Source organism: Malaclemys terrapin, chromosome 1, assembly GCF_027887155.1.
Source record: "Malaclemys terrapin pileata isolate rMalTer1 chromosome 1, rMalTer1.hap1, whole genome shotgun sequence".
NCBI classification, from domain to species: Eukaryota; Metazoa; Chordata; order Testudines; family Emydidae; genus Malaclemys; species Malaclemys terrapin.
The window spans coordinates 344,193,626-344,213,495 of NC_071505.1; the positions used below are offsets into that span (position 1 = coordinate 344,193,626).

At 52.2% G+C, this 19,870-nt stretch overlaps 1 protein-coding gene across 5 annotated transcripts in view; it reads right to left on the reverse strand.

Annotated features, from left to right (window-relative positions):
- ARRB1 (arrestin beta 1) overlaps window positions 1-19,870 on the reverse strand; it is a 175,653-nt gene that overhangs the window by 41,823 nt on the left and 113,960 nt on the right. For all 5 annotated transcript variants that reach the window (XM_054015918.1, XM_054015915.1, XM_054015914.1 and 2 more), the window contains 3 exons: window positions 11,362-11,422; window positions 2,253-2,297; window positions 134-330 (listed from right to left, as the gene is read on the reverse strand). In XM_054015918.1, coding sequence (XP_053871893.1) covers window positions 134-330; window positions 2,253-2,297; window positions 11,362-11,422 — 303 coding nt within the window. The remainder of the gene's footprint in view (window positions 1-133; window positions 331-2,252; window positions 2,298-11,361; window positions 11,423-19,870) is intronic.

Genomic DNA, 19,870 nt, shown 5'->3' on the forward strand with positions numbered 1-19,870 from the left:
GGCATTTCTATGGAGATATCTCATCCAAGTTCCGATCTGGTCCAGCCCTGCCTTGGCTTGGGATGAAGGCACCGCCCAAAGGGCATGAGAGACGAAAGGGGACAAAGGAGAATGAAATGGGAAAAACTCCTACCTCAAAAGTGAAGGGGTAGGCATGCTCGCCGAGCTTCTTAATCAGCCGCTCCTGGAGTCGCGTCAGGGGTTTCTTCTCCTCAGGGACTGGGGGGAAGGCCTGGATGTTGGCCACAAACAGGTCCTTCCGAAAGGTCAATCCCAGCACGTCCAGATCCTCCCGTCCGTAGCGGAAGGCGCACGTCAGCGTGACAAAGACTGCGGGGGACAGAAGGTATCAAACGGGACAGATCAGCAACAACCCTCTCACCAGCGCTAGCATCAGTGACAGGCAACTGGCAGACAAGGAGGGCGCTGCGTCGGCCTTGCCTTTTGCCCACAAAAGCCCCGAGCCCAGCTGCCATGCAATATAAAACGGACCCTGCACAATCCGGGAACATGAAGGGCGAAAGAACAAACCCCAGGTGCTAGTCACTGCGCTCAGATACTCTGGAGATGGGCGCGCTGTGTAAGACCCTGAAGAGAACAGACTAGTGCTAGGCACTGTACGCACGTCCTACGAGACAGTCCCTACTGCAGAGAGCTTGCAATCTAAGAAGACACGTAAAAGGGGGTTAAAAGGAAATACCCTCCCTTGTCCTGTAGCACCCCCTGCTGGCTGAATGTGGTGCTGCAGGCACTCCCTGCCTCAGTTTCCTCCTCCGCAAGGCTTTCTGGCTCTCCTGTGGGGTTCATAGGGCTCAGCTCTCCAAGTTCAGTTCCCTTTTGGGGAGCAAAAGTCCAAACAAACAAGAAGTTCTTTTGATCCACTTGGGTTCGTCAAACCTCCCTCTGGGCTCAGCTCCCAGTCCGTTCTGAGCTACCTTTGCATTTCTGTGCTCTGGGAAGAGTGCTGACTCCTCGGCTGCTTCCCTTGAGTCCAACCCCCACCCTGTTTCAGGATCTTCCACGGGCACCCAACGTGCTGCCTGCAGTTCCTCCTTTACACGGAGTTTTCTTAGCCCTTTTAAAGAAATCCCCCGGTTTGGGAGGAGAGGGGGTGCTCATCTGGTACAGGTAGGGCTGGGACAGGCCTGGGGCAGGCAGACCGAGGCAGGCTGCAGGGACAGAATTAATCCTGTGGCAGCAAGATCCAGGCAGAGACAGCAAACAAGGCAGGACGCTCCTACACAAAGAAAGCCCAGGGAGCAGGGTAGGCTGCTGTGGGAGGGAGCTCGGAGACAGGGTTGGGGGTTGGACACAGAACTACTTCCACAGCCCCAAGGGGTGGAAGGATCATTTGGATTTGCCGGGACTTTCATTTGGACCTTTTGGTTACCCTGAACTTTGTGACCTGGCCGGATGGCTGAGCCCCAGAAGACCCAGTGAGAGGCAGGCAGCCTGTAGGAGGTGCTAGGGCCAAGGACATCAGTGACATTACACACACACAGACACAAGGGGGCGCTCCAAGGGTGAGCGTGCCCCATCGCACACCCCTGTTTCACAGACAGGGAAGTGAGAGGTTGAGTAACTTGTCCAGGAGCACAGGGGAAGTCCCTGGCAGACCTGGGACTCAAACCCAGTTCTCCCCTGAGTTCTAGTCAAGTGCCTTAACAACCAAACCAGCCTCCTTCTTTGTGACCCAGGGCGCAGTTTTCCAGCTGAATGAAATGCTTTGTACTCGCCAGTCTTCACAATCAAGACCCCCTAAGAGAACAGAATTCTAGTCTTGAGGTTTCCTCCCGTCGCCACATGGGACCTTTCGGAGATTGGTTATTTGGAGGCAATCCCCCCACACACACCCCTATTCTGCTAGGCTGAGATTCTCTGTGATTTCTTCTAGTCGAGGTCCTGAACTCGGCTGCTAATCCCGAATGAGCCCTGCGCACCGGGTGCTCTCCTTGCTCTCGGGAGATCCCTGGTTCCTGCTTTGGCGCAGCAGATAACTGACCGACCTGCACCCCCCAGCGATATTTAGGAGCCGTGTCTGTGTTTTCCTGTTGCCATTTAAAGCAAGCACATTTTCAATGGGGCTCCTGTTCCTTGCTGGTCAGTGTAACCTGCGGGCTTGGAGAAGGGGACTGGAAAAGCGCATTAGGATGCCCTGGCAGAACAGGGGAGAGGCTGTTTTCCCCATGTGGGTTTTGAAGCCCCAGTTAAACACTGCAGAGTCAGCTGGAACCAAAGGGCTAAGCAGTTACCTTTCCTTTCTTTTAAGTACTCTGGATCGACCAACACGACGCCATCTGAAAGAGAAGACAGGCAGAATTAGGAGGGCAACTCAGAGCACGAACTGGTCTCCCTTGCATTGGGGCGGGAGATATCTCCGGTGTGTCCCGTAAACACAATTCCCTGGCATCCCACAACAACTCGTCCTACAGATTATGAAAGGACGGGTCTGCCTGTTCCCCACCGGCCTCACGCACCATCTCCATCCATCTCTGTCATGCCCCCTCTGTCCCACATGGGCCCCGTTTCTGATCCAGCTCATTCCCCTTCGGTCCAACTCTCTCCACCCCACCAGAACCAGATCTAGTGATCCACAAGGACTTTACAAGCATTAGGCCTCACAGGCTGTGAGGACGGGCAGTATTATTTTCACTTTGCAGATTGGGAAACTGAGGCACGGGGAGATTTTTTTTTTTGAGGCCCAGATCTTCAGTGGTATTTAGGTGCCTAACTCCCATTGATTTCTTTGGGAGTTAGGAGCCTAAATACTTTTGAGGATCTGGGCTTCAGTGACTTGCCAGAGGTCTCACAAGTCACAGCTGGGATTAGAACCAAGGAGCCTTTGACACCCAGCCCTGTACTCACTGGTGAGTGCCTCGAGAGGCGTTTCTCTGCAGTAGCTCGTCTAGGAGACTATGGCCCACCTCTTTCTTGGCTGTGGATTCAAGCCCGTTTCTTCGAGCCCTGGACTGGCTGCAACCTACCAAACGGAGGATGGCTGCTCTCCAGAGGCAGCTCCCATTGTGAGTTGTACCAGGGCTGCTTCTTGAGCTTCCCAGGGTTCTGCCAATTCTACCATTGTGCGAGGCTCCTTGCCGGCTGGACAGCCCGTGACGGAGGCACCGCGATTTACATGCCCAACCCCCTTTATAGCGAATACTCCAGGAAAAACATCCCTCTACATGACCCTCGTGAGCTTGAGGGCGTTTACCCTCTCCTTGCTCTCACTAACTTTACTGATGGTTAAACACACACCAGGCCAGGCCTTGGGGGTCTGAAGCAGGCCAGAGCTACCACGGAAACCCAAGAGAGCTTGCACCAACCATCATCTTGGTCATCATCAAGGACTGAACTTGGGACTTCCTGAGCGAGAACCATGAGAGGCTAATGCTTGTGCCAAAGGACTGTAAGCCCTTGGGAGGGACCTGTAGCAGCGTCATACCCTCTGTGGACCAAGCCGCAAGGGGGACATGTAACACACACGGAACAGAGGGGTGCATAAAGACTAAACAGGAAAGCCCAGATCCCCAAAGGTATTTACGTGCCCACCTCCCATTGATATCAGTGGCAGCGAGGTGCCTAAATATCTTGAGGATCTGGACCAAAGTGAATAAAGGGGCGGCTCCGGAGTACAGAAAAGGGTCCTCTCTGCTAATGGGCATTAGGAAGCCGGGTGACAAATGTTGTCTCGAGCAAGTTTTGTGTACTGAGCTTCTGCTCCCCAGCCGGGGGGGAAAGTTACCCTCCCACCCGCACAACACGGAGAGCTGCGAGCACTTGGCCCAAAGAGAATTGAGTCCCATTGGCGAACGAACCCACTGAGGCCACCCACCGGACAACTGCTCTCCTCCCAGCAGCAGAGATGAGCCAACTGCCCTCACAGCTCCGCAGAATGCAGGGTTGTGGGGAAAGGGTTGGCCATAGCAGAACAAGAGCCCATCCAGGCCTGGTGTCCCTTCTGCAGGCCTGGTCTAAAGGGAGGAAACACTCCTGCTGGCCTCAGCGGGCTTTGGATCAGGCCCTGGGACAACAGTCCTAGATATGCACTAGCTACACAACACTGCACAGGTGCAACGGGAAGGCTTTCTCCCTGAGCCCTGCAGCTGATCCGTTTGTGCCTTCCTCATTTTGAGCCCGGCTAACTTAGAACACCGTCAAATCATCGTCCACCAATCCCAAGGCCAGAGGGACCATTAGATCCTCTCGTCTGATCTCCTGCGGAACACGGGCCAGAGAATTTCACCCAGTTCCCTCTGCCTTGGGCCCAGTCACTGGGGCTGGACTAAAGCAGCTCCCAGACAGGCAGCCAGTCTGGATCTGAAGGCGTCAAGAGACGAATCCAGCCCTTCCCTTGGGGATTTGCTCCAGTGGTTAATCACTGTTAAACAGTCGCACCTTCTCTTCTAGACTAGAGAGCCCTAGAGAACCCAGGACCCATGCAGGCTGTTTGGCTCCTACGATCGTCTCATTAGTACTCTGCCGCAGCAGGTTCCCTGGGTTAACACGCTGCACCCAAACCCTGCCTTGTCTCCTCTGTAAATCGGTTGCCCCTTCCTTAATTCACTCCTAACAAAGCACTGCTGGGGATGAAGGAGGGCAGGAGCCTGGGAAGAAACGCGGTGAGATGTAGGCAGGACCGATCTGTGCCATGCCAGGATGGTGAGGACAAGCAGGCTGAATTGGGAGGAGGGCTTATGGACACAACCCAGAGAGACCTTCCCCTCCAGTTCTGGGACAGATTCACGGCGTGAAGGCGTCTGCTTGCTGGTTGTGGTTTGGGGAAGGTGGTGGTGTCCTCAGAACATCCCCAGCTGGGGGTTTGGCCCTGTCCCTCTCTGCGCTCATCATTCCTCCCTCAAAACCTCTCCTGAGCCACACAGCTAGCCAAGCTCGTCTCCTCTGCGCCTCTTCCCGCGAGAGCTGGAATCGCAGAACCCACCAGGGTCACTTGTCACCAGCCCTTGGTGTGCCTTATCTCCACACAGGGCCCAAGCCTACGAGCCGAAAGTGCAGGGGAGCTTGGGTCACGGCCCTGCACTGGGACTCAGGAGAGCATTCCCAGCTCTGCCACAAACTCCCTGGATGAGACCCTGAGCAGGCCCCTTCATCGCTCTGTGCCTCAATTTCCCAGCTGCAAACCAGCGACCGGGATCCTTCTTTTCTCCCACCCTCTGTCCATTTTGTCTGCTTAGCCGGCAAGCTCCATGGGAACAGGGGCTGTCTCCCACTTGGTATCTGTGCAGTGCCCAGTTCAAAGGGGCCCTGATCTCAGCTGGAGCTAGGGATGGCCACAACATTCCATTGTACCTTTCTGGCTGGCAAACTGGGCTTGCCTTGCAGAGGGAGCGCCTGCTTTCTTTCCTAGAGGTTTGATTTTTTATTAACCCACCAACCACCGGAGTGTTTTCGGGTTTTCAATGAAAAGTCCATTTTTTCTGCTCAACAGTTTGATGAAAACTATTCCTGCCCCCCCCTTCCCCATTTTCATCAGAAATCTCAGCCATAGGGCTTGCTGCTTCGAGCAGCTTCACCCAGGTGTGATAAGCACTTTACCCAGCAGGATGGCAAACTCCTTGGGGCAGGATCATAGCCTGGCCTGTCTGTAAAGTCCTATGCGTGTTTATGGTGCTGACGGAGGAGGTGACGATGCACACGGCAGGGAACGGCTGATGGCCACCGCCAGGAGATGCTGTGGAGTACCTCCGGGCTATCAATCTAGCCCTACCCATTCTAGGAAAGTGTTGCAACGCACACGAACATGTCAGTCTGTGAAGACCCTGTGCTCCAATCTGTGACTAATAAGGACAGCCATGTGCTGAAATTAATTAGTTTGTTGGGGGGAAGAGTAGAGGAGCTACATGAAACCACAGCAGAAGAATCTGTATCAGCAAACATTAAATTGGATTAAGCTATGTTAGATTCGATGCATGGATGAGTCAGGTTTACGACTTCCCAGGGAGGAGAAATTAGCAATTTGAAAAGGGTTTTTTCCCCCTAGCTAAAGTAATCAAAGGCAGGACTGTAATTAAATATTTAAAAAGCCACCACGTGCAAGAGGAGAGAAAATGGAGAAGCAATGCTCTCTGCTACTCTGTGTAATTAATCCGGGGAAGCTAAGTGCATAATAAAAATAATAACGATAATTGGAAATTGACTCTAGTGCACGTTCCCGGGTATTGGTGACGGGACGGGAAGCGTCTCAAGACAAACGGTGTAACTTGACTCTGACTTTACTGTGTAAAGAGCTATGTGTCTATCCTGAAAACACATGTTTGGCGTCTGTAGCAAAGTATTAGTCACTAGCACAGGTGAAAAAACAGGGTTTCCTCCAGAAATGTCTCTCTCTTGGCCGGGATTTAAAATAGGCACAGTGAGGATAGTGTTTTTAGTGGATGCCTGTTTAGATACAAAGTCGAATGTTAACAAAGAGATGTGAAGTCCACAGGGAAGGAGCACAAAGAAAAAGAAACGAGCCACGTGAGGTTATCCTGTGTCTGAGTAAAGGCAATGAACTTGGGGGGTATTTCTAGAAGGCAAAGAGGACACCCCTTGATCCAGCACCTCGGAAGTAAAGGCACGGTGTGTTTGCATTCATGAAACCAGTCTCAGCCAGCCTTGGTTGAAAACGCTGAAGACGACTCTTGAAGAGCAAATGTCTTTCGACAGGAGGGTCACCGGGTAGTTAAGTTCAGTCTCTAGAAAGCATGTTTTTCTTTGAGATGTAACCATTGGTTTCCAACATCCTCATCCACTAGCTCCTGAACCTCGGGTCTTTGACAATAAACTTCTTCTTGTTTTCACTCTGCATCTAGCTCAGGGCTGTGGTGTGGAGCAAAGAGCTGGTCCCGGGTTGAATCTGACAAGCTGGCATGTCCTGTTCCTTTGGGAACAGCCGGCCTGGCAGCTCTGTGAGTGTCCAGTGAGAAGGGGCTGGGCACTGCAGGGAACGCTCCGACGCCGCGGGGGTTGGCGTGTGCCATTCGTTGCCCGGTTCAGAGAGGGCGAGGCCTGCGGGGGCCTGGCAGGCAGGGCTTGTGCTGCCAGAGGCTGGTGGCTTCAGGGAGCTGACCACGGCAGGCACAGAAAAGACGCCTTCGTGCTAAGGGCAGGGAGTGGTGAGGAGCGTCACACAAAGGTTTTGCCTGATATTCAGCCACAATCTTCCCTTTCTAAAGATGCAGCAACCCACTTCAGCGTGTGCCTGACTTTAAGCATGTGCTTTAAGTCCCATTTATTTCAAGCAGGTGCCTAAGTGCTTTGTTGAACCTGGGCCTTAATTTCACCCTGCTCCGCTTAGTTCTACATCCAGGTACCACCCTCAGTCATGCTCCCCTCTTCCTGCTGTTCGCGGGCTTCAAGTCTTTGGACACTTGTGCTTCCCCACCTTAGCGGTCACTTTGCCAACCTGCACATTTCCAGCTCTTTTAATCTGTCCTCCCGTGGCCGGGCAGCCACCTGCCGAGCACCCCCTTGTGGCCTAGGGTGGCTCTGCAGCTCTGCCTCAGTTTCCCCATCACTAGGGTGCTCCATCTCTCAGGGATTCATGCGGCTCACCCCACCAGCCGGACAGCTCCGAGTCCAGTCCCCTTTCGGGGTAACCAAAGTCCGAACAAACAATAAGGTTTTTGGGCTCCTCTTCTGCTTGTCTTCTGGGCTCCCTTAAGTCTTTCTGCTCAGGTGTTTTACAGGCTCTCATCAGACCCTATTAGTCCTGCCCGTTAAGCTGGGAGGCCACTAATTATGGGACAGGTAGGGCTGGCCCCATTTCCCCTTCAAGGGGCCAGTCACCCTATGGCACCTCCTTATAAATGGAACCCTCCTTTCTCCTGATCCTTTCTGTTGCTCTTCTCTGCACACCCACCTGTTTGGCAATATAGTTCTGCCAACCTGGTACCAGGGTCCAAACACTATATTCCAGGCCCTGATGCACCTCAGCCACATAGCAAGAGACCACTGCTCCTGGCTCTCTGCCTACTCAGCCCTCCGTCAGGCCAATTCCAAGCTGTTGCCTATTATTTCCTTGATGGAAATATTCCCTCGGTGGTCGCTCTAGTTCAGACTCTCTGGACCACCCCATCCTGTACCACTATGGGCTGGTTTTTGTAATGCAAAATTCTTATGACAGGGGAATTACAAAATTCCACAGTCAACCTGTGGAACTGTGTGCCAGAGGATGTTGTGAAAGCCAAGACACTAACAGGGCTCAAAAAAGAACTAGATAATTTCATGGAGGACCGGTCCATCAATGGCTATTAGCCAGGATGGGCAGGGATGGTGTCCCGGGCCTCTGTTTGCCAGAAGCTGGGAATGGGTGACAGGAGATGGATCACTTGATGATTCCCTGCTCTGTTCATTCCCTCAAATTCAAATTCAAATATTCAAATAATGGAGATATCCCATCTCCTAGAACTGGAAGGGACCTTGAAAGGTCATCGAGTCCAGCCCCCTGCCTTCACTAGCAGGACCAAGTACTGATTTTGCCCCAGATTCCCAAGTGGCCCCCTCAAGGATTGAACTCACAACCCTGGGTTTAGCAGGCCAATGCTCAAACCACTGAGCTATCCCTCCCCCCCTCTGGGGCACCTGGCATTGGCCTCTGTGGGAAGACAGGATACTGGGCTGGATGGACCTTTGATCTGACCCAGTCTGGCTGTTATGTTCTTAATTGCCCTCAGCCAGTAACAGTTTTTGGTTACTGCTGAACTGAGCCAGATTTCCAATCCCAAGCCAGCCACGCCTCCCTGACTGGCACTTTTACAGTTAGTCTCTCCATTGCTGCCTCCCATTCTCAGAGAGCCCGAAGCCCAGTGAAGGGAGTGGAAAGGCTCCCAGGGACGTCAGTTGGGTTTGGATCAGGCCCAGACAGAGACAAGTGAGAGAGAGCAGCAGCAGGGGGAATATTTTCAAAAGTGACTACGTGGTCTTTCAAAAGATGTAGGTGCCTAAATCACTGCTCAAAATGTTACCCAGGGGCATGAGAAGGAAGGCTGGACTTGTAGCATAAGCTCAGGGGAGGCGGGTTCCATCGCCGGCGGTCACAAACTCCCTGTGTGACCTTGGGCAAGTCCCTGGATCTGTCTGCGCTCAGTCCCCAAGCTGGGAACTGGAGAGGATAACAGGGCTGGGGTCTGGTTCAATTTTAAGCTCTTTGGGGCATGGGCTGTCTTATTACGTGTGCGTCTAGTGCTTAGCACAATGCATCTCCAATCTCCAACCTGGGGATTTCAGTGGGTGAGAAGCTGGGAATGAGTCAGCAGTGTGCCCTTGTTGCCAAGAAGGCCAATGGCATATTGGGCTGCATTAGTAGGAGCATTGCCTGCAGATCGAGGGACGTGATCATTCCCCTCTATCCAGCACTGGTGAGGCCACATCTGTAGTACAGTTTTGGGCCCCCCACTACAGAAGGGATGTGGACAAATTGGAGAGAGTCCAGCGGAGGGCAATGAAAATGACTAGGGGGCTGGGGCACATGACTTATGAGGAGAGGCTGAGGGAACTGGGATTGTTTAGTCTGCAGAAGAGAAGAATGAGAGGGGATTTGATAGCTGCTTTCAACTACCTGAAGGGGGGTTCCAAAGAGGATGGATCTCTTGTTCTCAGTGGTACCAGATGACAGAACAAGGAGCAATGGTCTCAAGTTGCAGTGGGGGAGGTTTAGGTTGGATATTAGGAAACACTATTTCACTAGGAGGGTGGTGAAGCACTGGAATGGGTTACCTAGGGAGGTGGTGGAATCTCCTTCCTTAGAGGTTTTTAATGCCTGGCTTGACAAAGCCCTGGCTGGGATGATTTAGTTGGGAATTGGTCCTGCTTTGAGCAGGGGGTTGGACTAGATACCTCCTGAGGTCTCTTCCAACCCTGATATTCTCTGATTCTATGATTCCGCTGGGGCTTCTGGGTGCAACTTCACTACAAATAATAAATAATACGAAGTAAAATCCTGGGAAATGATCTCCCAGTGTAACCCGGGACCTCGTCTGGGAACGGAGCAGGACTAGTTCCCTCTTCACAAATCAGAATCCCATTGTGTCAAACCCTCCCAGGAGCACACTTCAGCCCTGGGGGCTGTGTGCTGTGTTGTAATCCTGACAGTGCGCCGCATGCACGTGAGCTGCACACACGACAAGCCCTCACAGGGATCCTCCTAAAAAATAGTCACTGCACCCAAAACGTTGTTGTTGTTTTCCAAAGGGGACACTAGGCTGCAGGAGATGTACAGCCAGAACTCCTCTTATTGAATCAGAAACCGCGTTCGGAATTTCACACCTGAAACAAAAATAAACCTCCCCCCAGAGCTAGTGCAACTGATATCCTGGCACATGCATGGCCTAGACACACAGAAACCGGCTCATTCCCAACCGGAGGGGAGTTCAAAAGGAAGCATTCGCCAAACCTGGGTGTCTCTGCCTGCCGAGTTTGGGTCAGAAGCACATTTTGGCACTGACCGATGGCCCAGTCCTGCAGACACCACAGTAAAGGGGAGTTTTGCCACCGATTTGGACAAACGAGAGCACGCCTGGTCACTGGGGGCTCGTGTGCAGCGGGCGTCTGCCCGCCTGAGCGTCCACAACAATACAGCCACTGCGATGGAAACCCAGGCCGCCGGTACACTGACGCGGGGTCAAAGGGGACGTATACACCATGAGCTGCAGGTCCCTCTGTATGCGGGCACTGCATGTCCACACTAGGGGTCTGCACCATTATGGCTAGAACTAGTCCTGTCTCTTTCCAAACCCCTCTGAAGACCCTCTTGTGAAGCCTCTAGCCAGCTGGGATTGCTCCCATCTACTGTATTGTTTTATCTGGATCTTATTATTTATGGCAATCCAAGTGTTTAATAATAGTACTTAATCGCCCTGACACTATGCCTGGCCAGCACGTTCTTAGTAACCTGGCCCTGATCCCCCTTCCAGTACCTACACCCACTTGCATCTGGCCTTTACATCATAATGTGAGTTCTCTGAGGCATGAACTGTCTGCCACCATCCTGCCCAATGGGGCCATTATCCTGAGCCCCTGGGTGCTATCGTAACAATACGGCTAGATCTCAGGAGCGTAGAATCCAGTCATTTAGCAGTTAGAACATTCTCTCCTCATGCTTAAAATTGGCATTGGAACAAACCCCATTAGCAGCAGAGGGAACATGCTCCTGTGGAAAACCTCTAAATCCAATGTCTAATTGGAACGTACAGCAAACCTGTTACGAAAGAACAAAGTTCTGGACGTGCTGTACTTGGAGTTAATACAAAGCAAAAGTACCTTCTACCAGCATGCAGCGTTTTCTAGTAACATCATGTCTGCCCTGCGAATTCAACCAAGTCCCTGTTACATTGCGCTAAGCCAAACCGAACGCTGACTTACCAACGGGATCCACAACATCTATGTGGTCGACAAAGTCCCTCTTCCCAAGGTAGACGGTGAGCTGGTAGGAGAAGAGACAAACACAAAGGGAATGAGAGGCAGGACAAAGCATTGTCGTAATTTCACCTTTCCTCAACACTGCTTGTGTTTAAGAGAGGCCAGAATACAAAGCCAGTGGCTCCCAGGCCGACGACATGGGGTACGAGGCCTTTTATTTTCAGTGTGGTTTCAGTTCACTTCCAGTTAAAACCTCTAGGACTGTTTGCTTTTTATTGATGAATTTAGACTACTCTTAAAGTGTTAAAAATGCTCCCCTTTGGATTCGGGGAATCAGTGTTCCACCAAAGCAGAATATCTAAAGTCTCCAGGATGGTGGCACTCCAAGACTGTAACCGCTGCGTTGGTAACGTGGGCTGTGGTCTCTGGGTTTTAGGGTGGTGGGATGGGGCCTTCTCTGATGGATGAGACACGTTCTCTGGGATGGCACAAGAAGATATGATCTCTGCCCATGGTTTCTGGGGCGGGGGGAAGGAACATGGTCTGTGGGGTGGTGGGGTGGGATGTGATTTCTGGGATAGCTGTCTCTGGGTCATGGGTCAGGACATGTACTGCGCGGTGATGAGATGTGATCTCTGGCGTCGCCGGGCAGAGGGGTGGGACATAGTATCCAGTTTTAGGAGCAGCGCTTTGGTAACAATTCTTTAATAGATTTTAGCCTCTTTGGCCATCAGTGATCATTCACTGCCCCGTTTGTCATGGATGCTTTAGAATGACCAACAAGGAGCATAGCTAATGAAGCCACTGTGCTCCTCTAGCCCTAGAGGTGGACACAGCAAGACCCACAATTTACTCTATATCTCTACACCCCTCTGCAGCTTGTCCTGGAACCCACAAGGGGGGTGGCAATTCTTGATTGAGTCCTGTGTGGAGCAAAGCATCTGGTCCAAGTGGTGAATTTATCTGAGCCACTCGATAATAGCGACCATAATGTAATTAAATTTAACGTTCTTGTATGTGGGAAATGCATAACAAACCCACTCCAGTAGCATTTAATGTCAAAACAAAGAGGAAACTAATTAAATGGAAATTAGAATGAAAAGGAACAGTCATAAGGGTGAAATGCTTGCAAACTGCATGAAGACTATTTAATAACACCACAATAGAGGCTCAAATTAAAGGTATATTCCAAATTAAAAACAAAACAAACAAATGAAAATCAGCAAGAGGACCAAAAAATGCCACCATGACTAACCAGTAGATAAAAAGAGGCAGTTAAAGGCAAAAATGCAGCCTTTAAAAATGTGAAGTCAGATCCTACTGAGGAAAATAGAAAGGAGCATAAACTTTGGCAAGTAAAAGTCTAATAAGACAGGCCAAGAAAGAACCTGAGGAGCAACTAGCAAAGGACACAAAAACTAACAGAAATAAAAAAAATGTAAGTACATCAGAAGCAGGACGGTGGCCAGACAGTCAGTGGGGCCACTGGATGATCGAGGTTCTAAAGGAGCACTCAAGGACGATAAGGCCATTGCGGAGAAGGTAAATTAATTCTTTCCATCTGTCTTCACTGCAAAGAATGTGAGGGGGATTCCCATAGCTGATCCATTTCTTTTAGGTGACAAATCTGAGGAACTGTCCCAGATTGAGGTGTCTCTAGAGGAGGTTTGGGAACAAATTGATAAATTAAACAGTAATAAGTCACAAGGACAAGATGGGATTCACCTAAGAGTCATGAAAGAACTCAGATATGAAATTGTGGAACTACTAACTGTGGTATGTAACCTATCACTTAAATCTGCCTCTGTACCAGATGATTGAAGGATAGTTAATATGACACTGATTTTATAAAAAGGCTCCAGAGGCAATCCAGAGGCAATTACAGGCTGGTAAGTCTAACTTCAGTAGTGGGCAAATTGGTTGAAACTATCGTAAAGAACAAAATTATAAGACATAGATAAACATGATTTGTTGGGGAAGAGTCAATAGGACTTTTGAAAAGGGAAATCATGCCTCACCAATCTATTAGAATTCTTTGAGGGGGTCAAACATGTGGTCAAAGGTGATCTGGTGGATACAGTCCTATTCAACATATTCAGAAATTATCTGGAAAAAGGGGTAAAGAGTGAAATGGCAACATTTGCAGATGATACAAAATTACTCAAGATATTTAAGTCCAAAGCTGCCTGAGAAGAGTTAAAAAGGGATCTCAAAAAACTGGGTGACTGGGCAACAAAATAGCAGATGAAATTCAGTGTTGGTAAATGCAAAGTAATGCACACTGGAAAACATAATCCCAACTATACATACAAAATTATGGGGTCTAAATGAGCTGTTACCACTCAAGAAGGAGATCTTGGAGTTATTGTGGAAAGTTCTCTGTAAACATCCACTCAATGTGCAGCTGCAGTCAAAAAAAGCTAACAATGTTAGGACCCATTAGGAAAAGGATAGATAATAAGACAGAAAATATAATGCCACTATATAAATCCATGGTTCGCCCACACCTCGAATATTGCATGTAGTTCTGGCTGCCCCATCTCAAAAAAGACATTGTAATTAGAAGAGGTGCAAAGACAGGCACACCAAAAAAGTGATTAGTGATGAGATGAAATAGTTTCCGTACAATGAGAGATTAAAAAGACTGGGTTTCTTCAGCTTAGAAAAAAGACAACTAAGCAGGGATATTATAGAGGTCTATAAAATTTTGACTGGTGTGGAGAAAGTGAATAAGGAAGTGTTATTTGCTCCTTTGCATAACACAAGAACCAGGAGACACCCAATGAAATTTAGAGGCAGCAGGTTTAACTCAAATAAAAGGAAGTATTTCTTCACACAACACACAGTCAACCTATGGAACTCATTGCTACAGGATGTTGTGAAGGCCAAAAGTGTAACTGGGTTAAAAAAAGAATTAGCTAAATTCATGGAGGACAGGTCTATCAATGGCTATTAGCCAAGATGGTCAGGGATGCAATCTCATGCTGTGGGTTTCCATAAACCTCTAACTGGCAGAAGCTGGGATAGGATGACAGGGGAAGTGTGACTTGAAATTGCCCTATTCTGTTCATTCCATCTGAAGCATCTGGCACCAGCCACCATCAAAAGGCAGGATACTGGGCTAGATGGACCATTGGTCTGACCCAGTATGGACATTCTTATGGTCTAATCCAGGTCTAAACAGTCAACCCCACATCCCCCATTTAGCTGGATTGGCCAAGAATGAGCCATTAAAACCACTGGGTTTGCCAAATTTTCACCATTAGGGTTCTTAAGTAGGACAAGAATTAATATTATAAAGAAAATCCTCAGTGTTTTGTGAAGAGGTAAAGGACCCTACTCTGGGGAAGGTCTCTCCCAATGCTCCTCCTGGTTATTTATTGAATGATTTTCTTTTAATATACAGGATAACTCCATTAAACATGATAGCTTGTTTACGAGTTTGTGCCTGGGTCTTGTTTCCATTATGGTGCCTGCTTTCGGCTGCTGTGTATATCTGTTCCATGGGACAGTCCCTAAGTGCAGTTGAATCGTCCAGCTCTCGCCTGGTAGGATAGCTAGAATACTCCATGTTCAGTTACCCTCTGCTCAGTCCCATTCCCACCAGCGGATGGTGGATGCTCTCTGGATCAGTGAGCTGTATCTGTTTCCGTCATGTTGGGTCTCCTGATTATTTCCTAAAGGGGAGACCCGGATGCAATACAAACCTGAAACTCAAGCTTCATTGGATGAAAGGTTTTCTGATGCTATGGCAACCCGCAAATCAGTGTTTGTTATGAATTCCCCCTCCTTTGCCTGCCCCCCCCCCCACGCCTGGTCTGCACAGGCTGTGAAGCTGCCACAACTCCCAGCTAAGGACTTTGTTCTTCGCCTCAAGCTGTAGATGCAGATTTGCGTAGCTCTGGAGTTCTCAGGGTCAGTCTCTGGTGATGACCAAGATGGCAGTCGTTACATTACCAAGCCTTTGCTGAATGCAGCGTAAGTATCAAGCAAATCAATATAACACTCTGGGCTGGCACCGAGTTAGGTTTTGGGAGCAAGAGATGAAATTCATGGTTTCAAGCAGGAAACATCTGAAAGGCTCTGCGTCCATCATGCTTTCACCCCAGAACTAGGAAAAATGTGGCCATTTGGGCTGAATGTTGCCTCGATTTGGGGTTTATTTGGCGTTTAGCTAGGCAGATACTCTCCTCTCACGAGCTCGCATTCCCAAGGGCAATGATCATCAACGTACGGTTTTCTAGACAGTAACCAGTCAGGTGCATCCAGAAACCCTGTTCGAGTTAATCTGCTTATTTTAAATGCATTAACAAGCTTGAGAAAATCCTCTGTTTGGCACTGCCGACTTGGTTAGCTGGGGCATCAGGCTGGATTCCTCATGTCTTCATTTGCCTGTGTTACATAGTTCCACTTCTCCCTGTGGCTGAAGGAACATCCCGCGGGAAGTCAGTTAGTCACCCCAGTATCTGCATGGGTGGGGTCTCTCTGGCTCCTTCTCCAAAAGAAACCCGTAAGCAGGGAAAGCAGAAGGGCGAAGATTGGAATCAGTGTAATATGGCTGTGTCCAAGGGACCCTCTGAGACAAGCGATAAGATGTACATGCTGCCAACAGATGGTATCAGATAGCTTACAAGGTCATTTAGATGATCTGGAATACTGCAGCTCAACTTTGTACACATCACATCCATCTGACACGGCTTTAAAATAAGATTTACAAAGCCCCTAATAAATCCAGTGGTTTATACTTGATTTGTCGGCATCCGATTTTATCACGGTTTGGCCCCTAAGTCCTGCCTGGTAGACAATCATCTGCTTAAATGAGAAGTTCTGAAAGCTTAATTCCCCACACAGCACTGAAGAAAGAGATATGAGTCACCAGCGTTTGTGTCACAGGCTATGGCATCTTTGACCCATTGTCCATCTACATGGGAAGGACTAGGACACAGCAAACAGCTAGTAAGCCAGGCACCTAGCAGTGCCCTAACCCTGACCCTAAGCGCCCCACCCCTATCCCCCTCACTGCATCCCTCCCCATCCCAACCCCCACACCCCCATCCCCATCACTGCATCCCTCCCTGTCCCAACCCCCCACAACCCTATCCCCCTCACTGCATCACTCCCCATCCCCCTCACTGCATCCCTCCCCATCCCAAACCCCCACACTCCCATCCCCCTCACTGCATCCCTCCCATGTCCCAACTCCCTGCACCCTTATCCCCCTCACTGCGTCCCTCCCCATCACATTCCCCTGCACCCCCATTCCCCTCACTGCATCCCTCCCCGTCCCAACCCCCCACACCCCCATTCCCCTCACTGCATCCCTACCCGTCACATCCCCCCCACACCCCATCCCCCTCACTGCATCCCTCCCCGTCACATCCCCCCACACACCCCTCACTGCATCCCTCCCCATCCCAACCCCCACACCCCATCCCCCTCACTGCAGTATATGTGCTAGTGCATGCCAGACGTGTACACATGAATATACATGTGTATCTGCATGTAGGAGTGGGAGTCAGTTTCTACAGATTTATTGATATAGATATCTGGACAGGTGCATTTCTGTGGTTGTGCTCTATGGATTTGTACTTGGGTTTCAGGAGTGGGCCTTTAATGGACCCATTGCAGCTGTGCTAATGTGTGGTCCTAACGGAGGGAGGGGATGGAGTGAGCAGGGACGGGGCCTCAGGAAGGGGTGGGGCCTCGGGGCAAGGGCGGGGCAGGGGCAATCGGTTTTCTGCTATTAGAAAGCTGGCAACCCTACCCCGGGCAAGCTTGACGAGACCTCTCCTTCTCATTACCTAGGTTTTCCTTTCCTGCGCGGCGCCCAGCCTCCCGGCAGCCGATCGGCAGCAAGCGCCCAGCTGCCAATCTCCCCGCTAACGAAGCTGGCGGCGGCTCAGAACCAGCTGGCCACCCGGCTGCTCGCTTTGTGCTGTGCTGTAAACATTTCCCGGGTGCCAGCTCCCCAGATGTGCCCGTGCCAAAGCGCGCCGAGATTGCCTGTGTGGCAGGATCCTCCAGGGGAGCCGCTCTCTAACCAGATGGCCCGGCTGTGTGCCAGCCAAGCAGTTACTCGCTGTGCACCACAAGGGATGGACTAAGACACCCAGAGCTGGGCTTAAACCATGAAGCTGCACTAGTCCCTAGGAGCGGGGGATGGGAAGGCGCAAGGCCGTGGTGCTGCCCCCTGCAGGAAGGGAAGGTGTCGACATGGCTGTCTCAGCTCTGGGCATGGGATTCGGAGGCCGCAAGGGGACTTGGTCTGAGGCGCCAGGCTGATGCCGCTGTGCCACTCTTCTGGCTCCCGTCCTTTGACTCAGCTGCTGGGCCGCGTCTGCTCCTCCCTGGGGGGCAGTTAAACGCTCATTATAATTAATAAAAAATGACTGCGCTGTAACGTGCTCCAGCACATGCAGCATCGCAGCTGAACCCACCACCCCCGGGAGAGACCCTGGGGGACTCCACCCAGGAAAGCACAGCAGGGACGGGCAGCTTAGCTGGGCAGGGGCTTGTCACCGGTACTGGTCTGCAACTTGCTGTGCACACATGCTAAGCATCTCCATTAACGGCAGTGAGGATAGCAGCGACTAATACGGAGGCATCCAAACCTGAATGGGAAAGGGCACGACCGTCTTTGGCTGGAAGGGTGTAGCGCTCAGAGCACTTTGCACAGGGGATGAGCAGCATTACTACCCCCATGGTCCCAATGGGGAAACTGAGGCACAGAGCGGAGACGTGACTGGCCCCAGGGCCCAAAGGGAGACAGTGATAGAGCCATGAATATAACCAAGGCTCCCTTAAGCAGTCTCCTTCTCTGGTGGGGCTGGGAATGGGTCACGGAGCCTTTGCCCTTCCCTGTCTGGAAGGGGCCGTAGACACAGAGCTCCGGTCCCCACCCAGAAGTCGTCACTCCAGCTCAGGGCGAAGGTGCAACAGCACAACAGCCTGGTGAGGAACGCACAGAAGCCACTGCTCTCCAGAGCTCTCAATGCAGCACCAGTCCCCAGTGTGTCTAACACACAGCTATTCCTGGCTCTCCTCCTCCTCCGACCCGGCGGCCTTGACTCCTGCATGCCGCCCGGCTTCTCCCCTGGTCTATTCCAACAAGCAGCGCTGGCCCCCTCCTCTCACATCGCTCCTCCCTCCGGATTCCTTCACTGCCTCCTCTGGCCTTCCCCAGCCAGCCCCAACACCGCCCCTCCAGGCCTCCGCCCCCTCGTCCGGCCTTCCCCAGCCAGCCCCAACACCGCCCCTCCAGGCCTCCGCCCCCTCCTCCAGCCTTCCCCAGCCAGCCCCAACACCGCCCCTCCAGGCCTCCGCCCCCTCCTCCGGCCTTCCCCAGCCAGCCCCAACACCGCCCCTCCAGGCCTCCGCCCCCTCCTCCGGCCTTCCCCAGCCAGCCCCAACACCACCCCCTCCAGGCCTCTGCCCCAGCCAGCCCCAACACCGCCCCTCCAGGCCTCCGCCCCCTCCTCCGGCCTTCCCCATCCAGCCCCAACACCGCCCCTCCAGGCCTCTGCCCCAGCCAGCCCCAACACCGCCCCTCCAGGCCTCCGCCCCCTCCTCCGGCCTTCCCCATCCAGCCCCAACACCGCCCCTCCAGGCCTCTGCCCCAGCCAGCCCCAACACCGCCCCTCCAGGCCTCCGCCCCCTCCTCCGGCCTTCCCCATCCAGCCCCAACACCGCCCCTCCAGGCCTCTGCCCCAGCCAGCCCCAACACCGCCCCTCCAGGCCTCCGCCCCCTCCTCCGGCCTTCCCCAGCCAGCCCCAATACCGCCCCCTCCAGGCCTCTGCCCCAGCTAGCCCCAACACCGCCCCTCCAGGCCTCCGCCCCTTCCTCCGGCCTTCCCCATCCAGCCCCAACATCGCCCCTCCAAGCCTCTGCCCCCTCCTCCTGCCTTCCCCAGCCAGCCCCAACACCGCCCCCTCCAGGCCTCCGCCCCCTCCTCCGGCCTTCCCCAGCCAGCCCCAACACCGCCTCCTCCAGGCCTCTGCCCCCTCCTCCGTCCCTGCTACCCCATCCCTTCTCCTGCTCTCACCCCCTCACCTGCCCCTGGTGCCTGGAATTTCATCCCGCACTAAAGCCATCCCCCCCTCTCTGCAGTCAACTCCCTCCCCTCCAAGCTCAAGTCTTCCCAACAGAGACCAGCGCCCGCTTAGCCCCCAGTCCCCAGCCCTAGGACCACGCTGCCCCAGGGATACCGGGGAGCGAGCCATACAGCGGGACAGTCCAAGGGCCAGCCCAGGGCTCTGTGGGGAGAGGCTGTGTGCGTGGTTCCTGAGAGTCAGACCCTGCGGCAGGGGGTTAATCCAATCAGCCCCAGAAGGGCATCAGGGGCGAGGACAATGAGATTGAAAGGAAGGGAGCAGCCTGGCCTGGGAACATATAATCTCCTGGCTAATTCCATTTCCCTTCAGAGCCCTGGCCGCGCGTGGGCCCACTTGTCAGCCGCATTGTAGAAACACATGCGATCATTAGCAGCCCATAAAACGAGCCGTGTGACCGTGA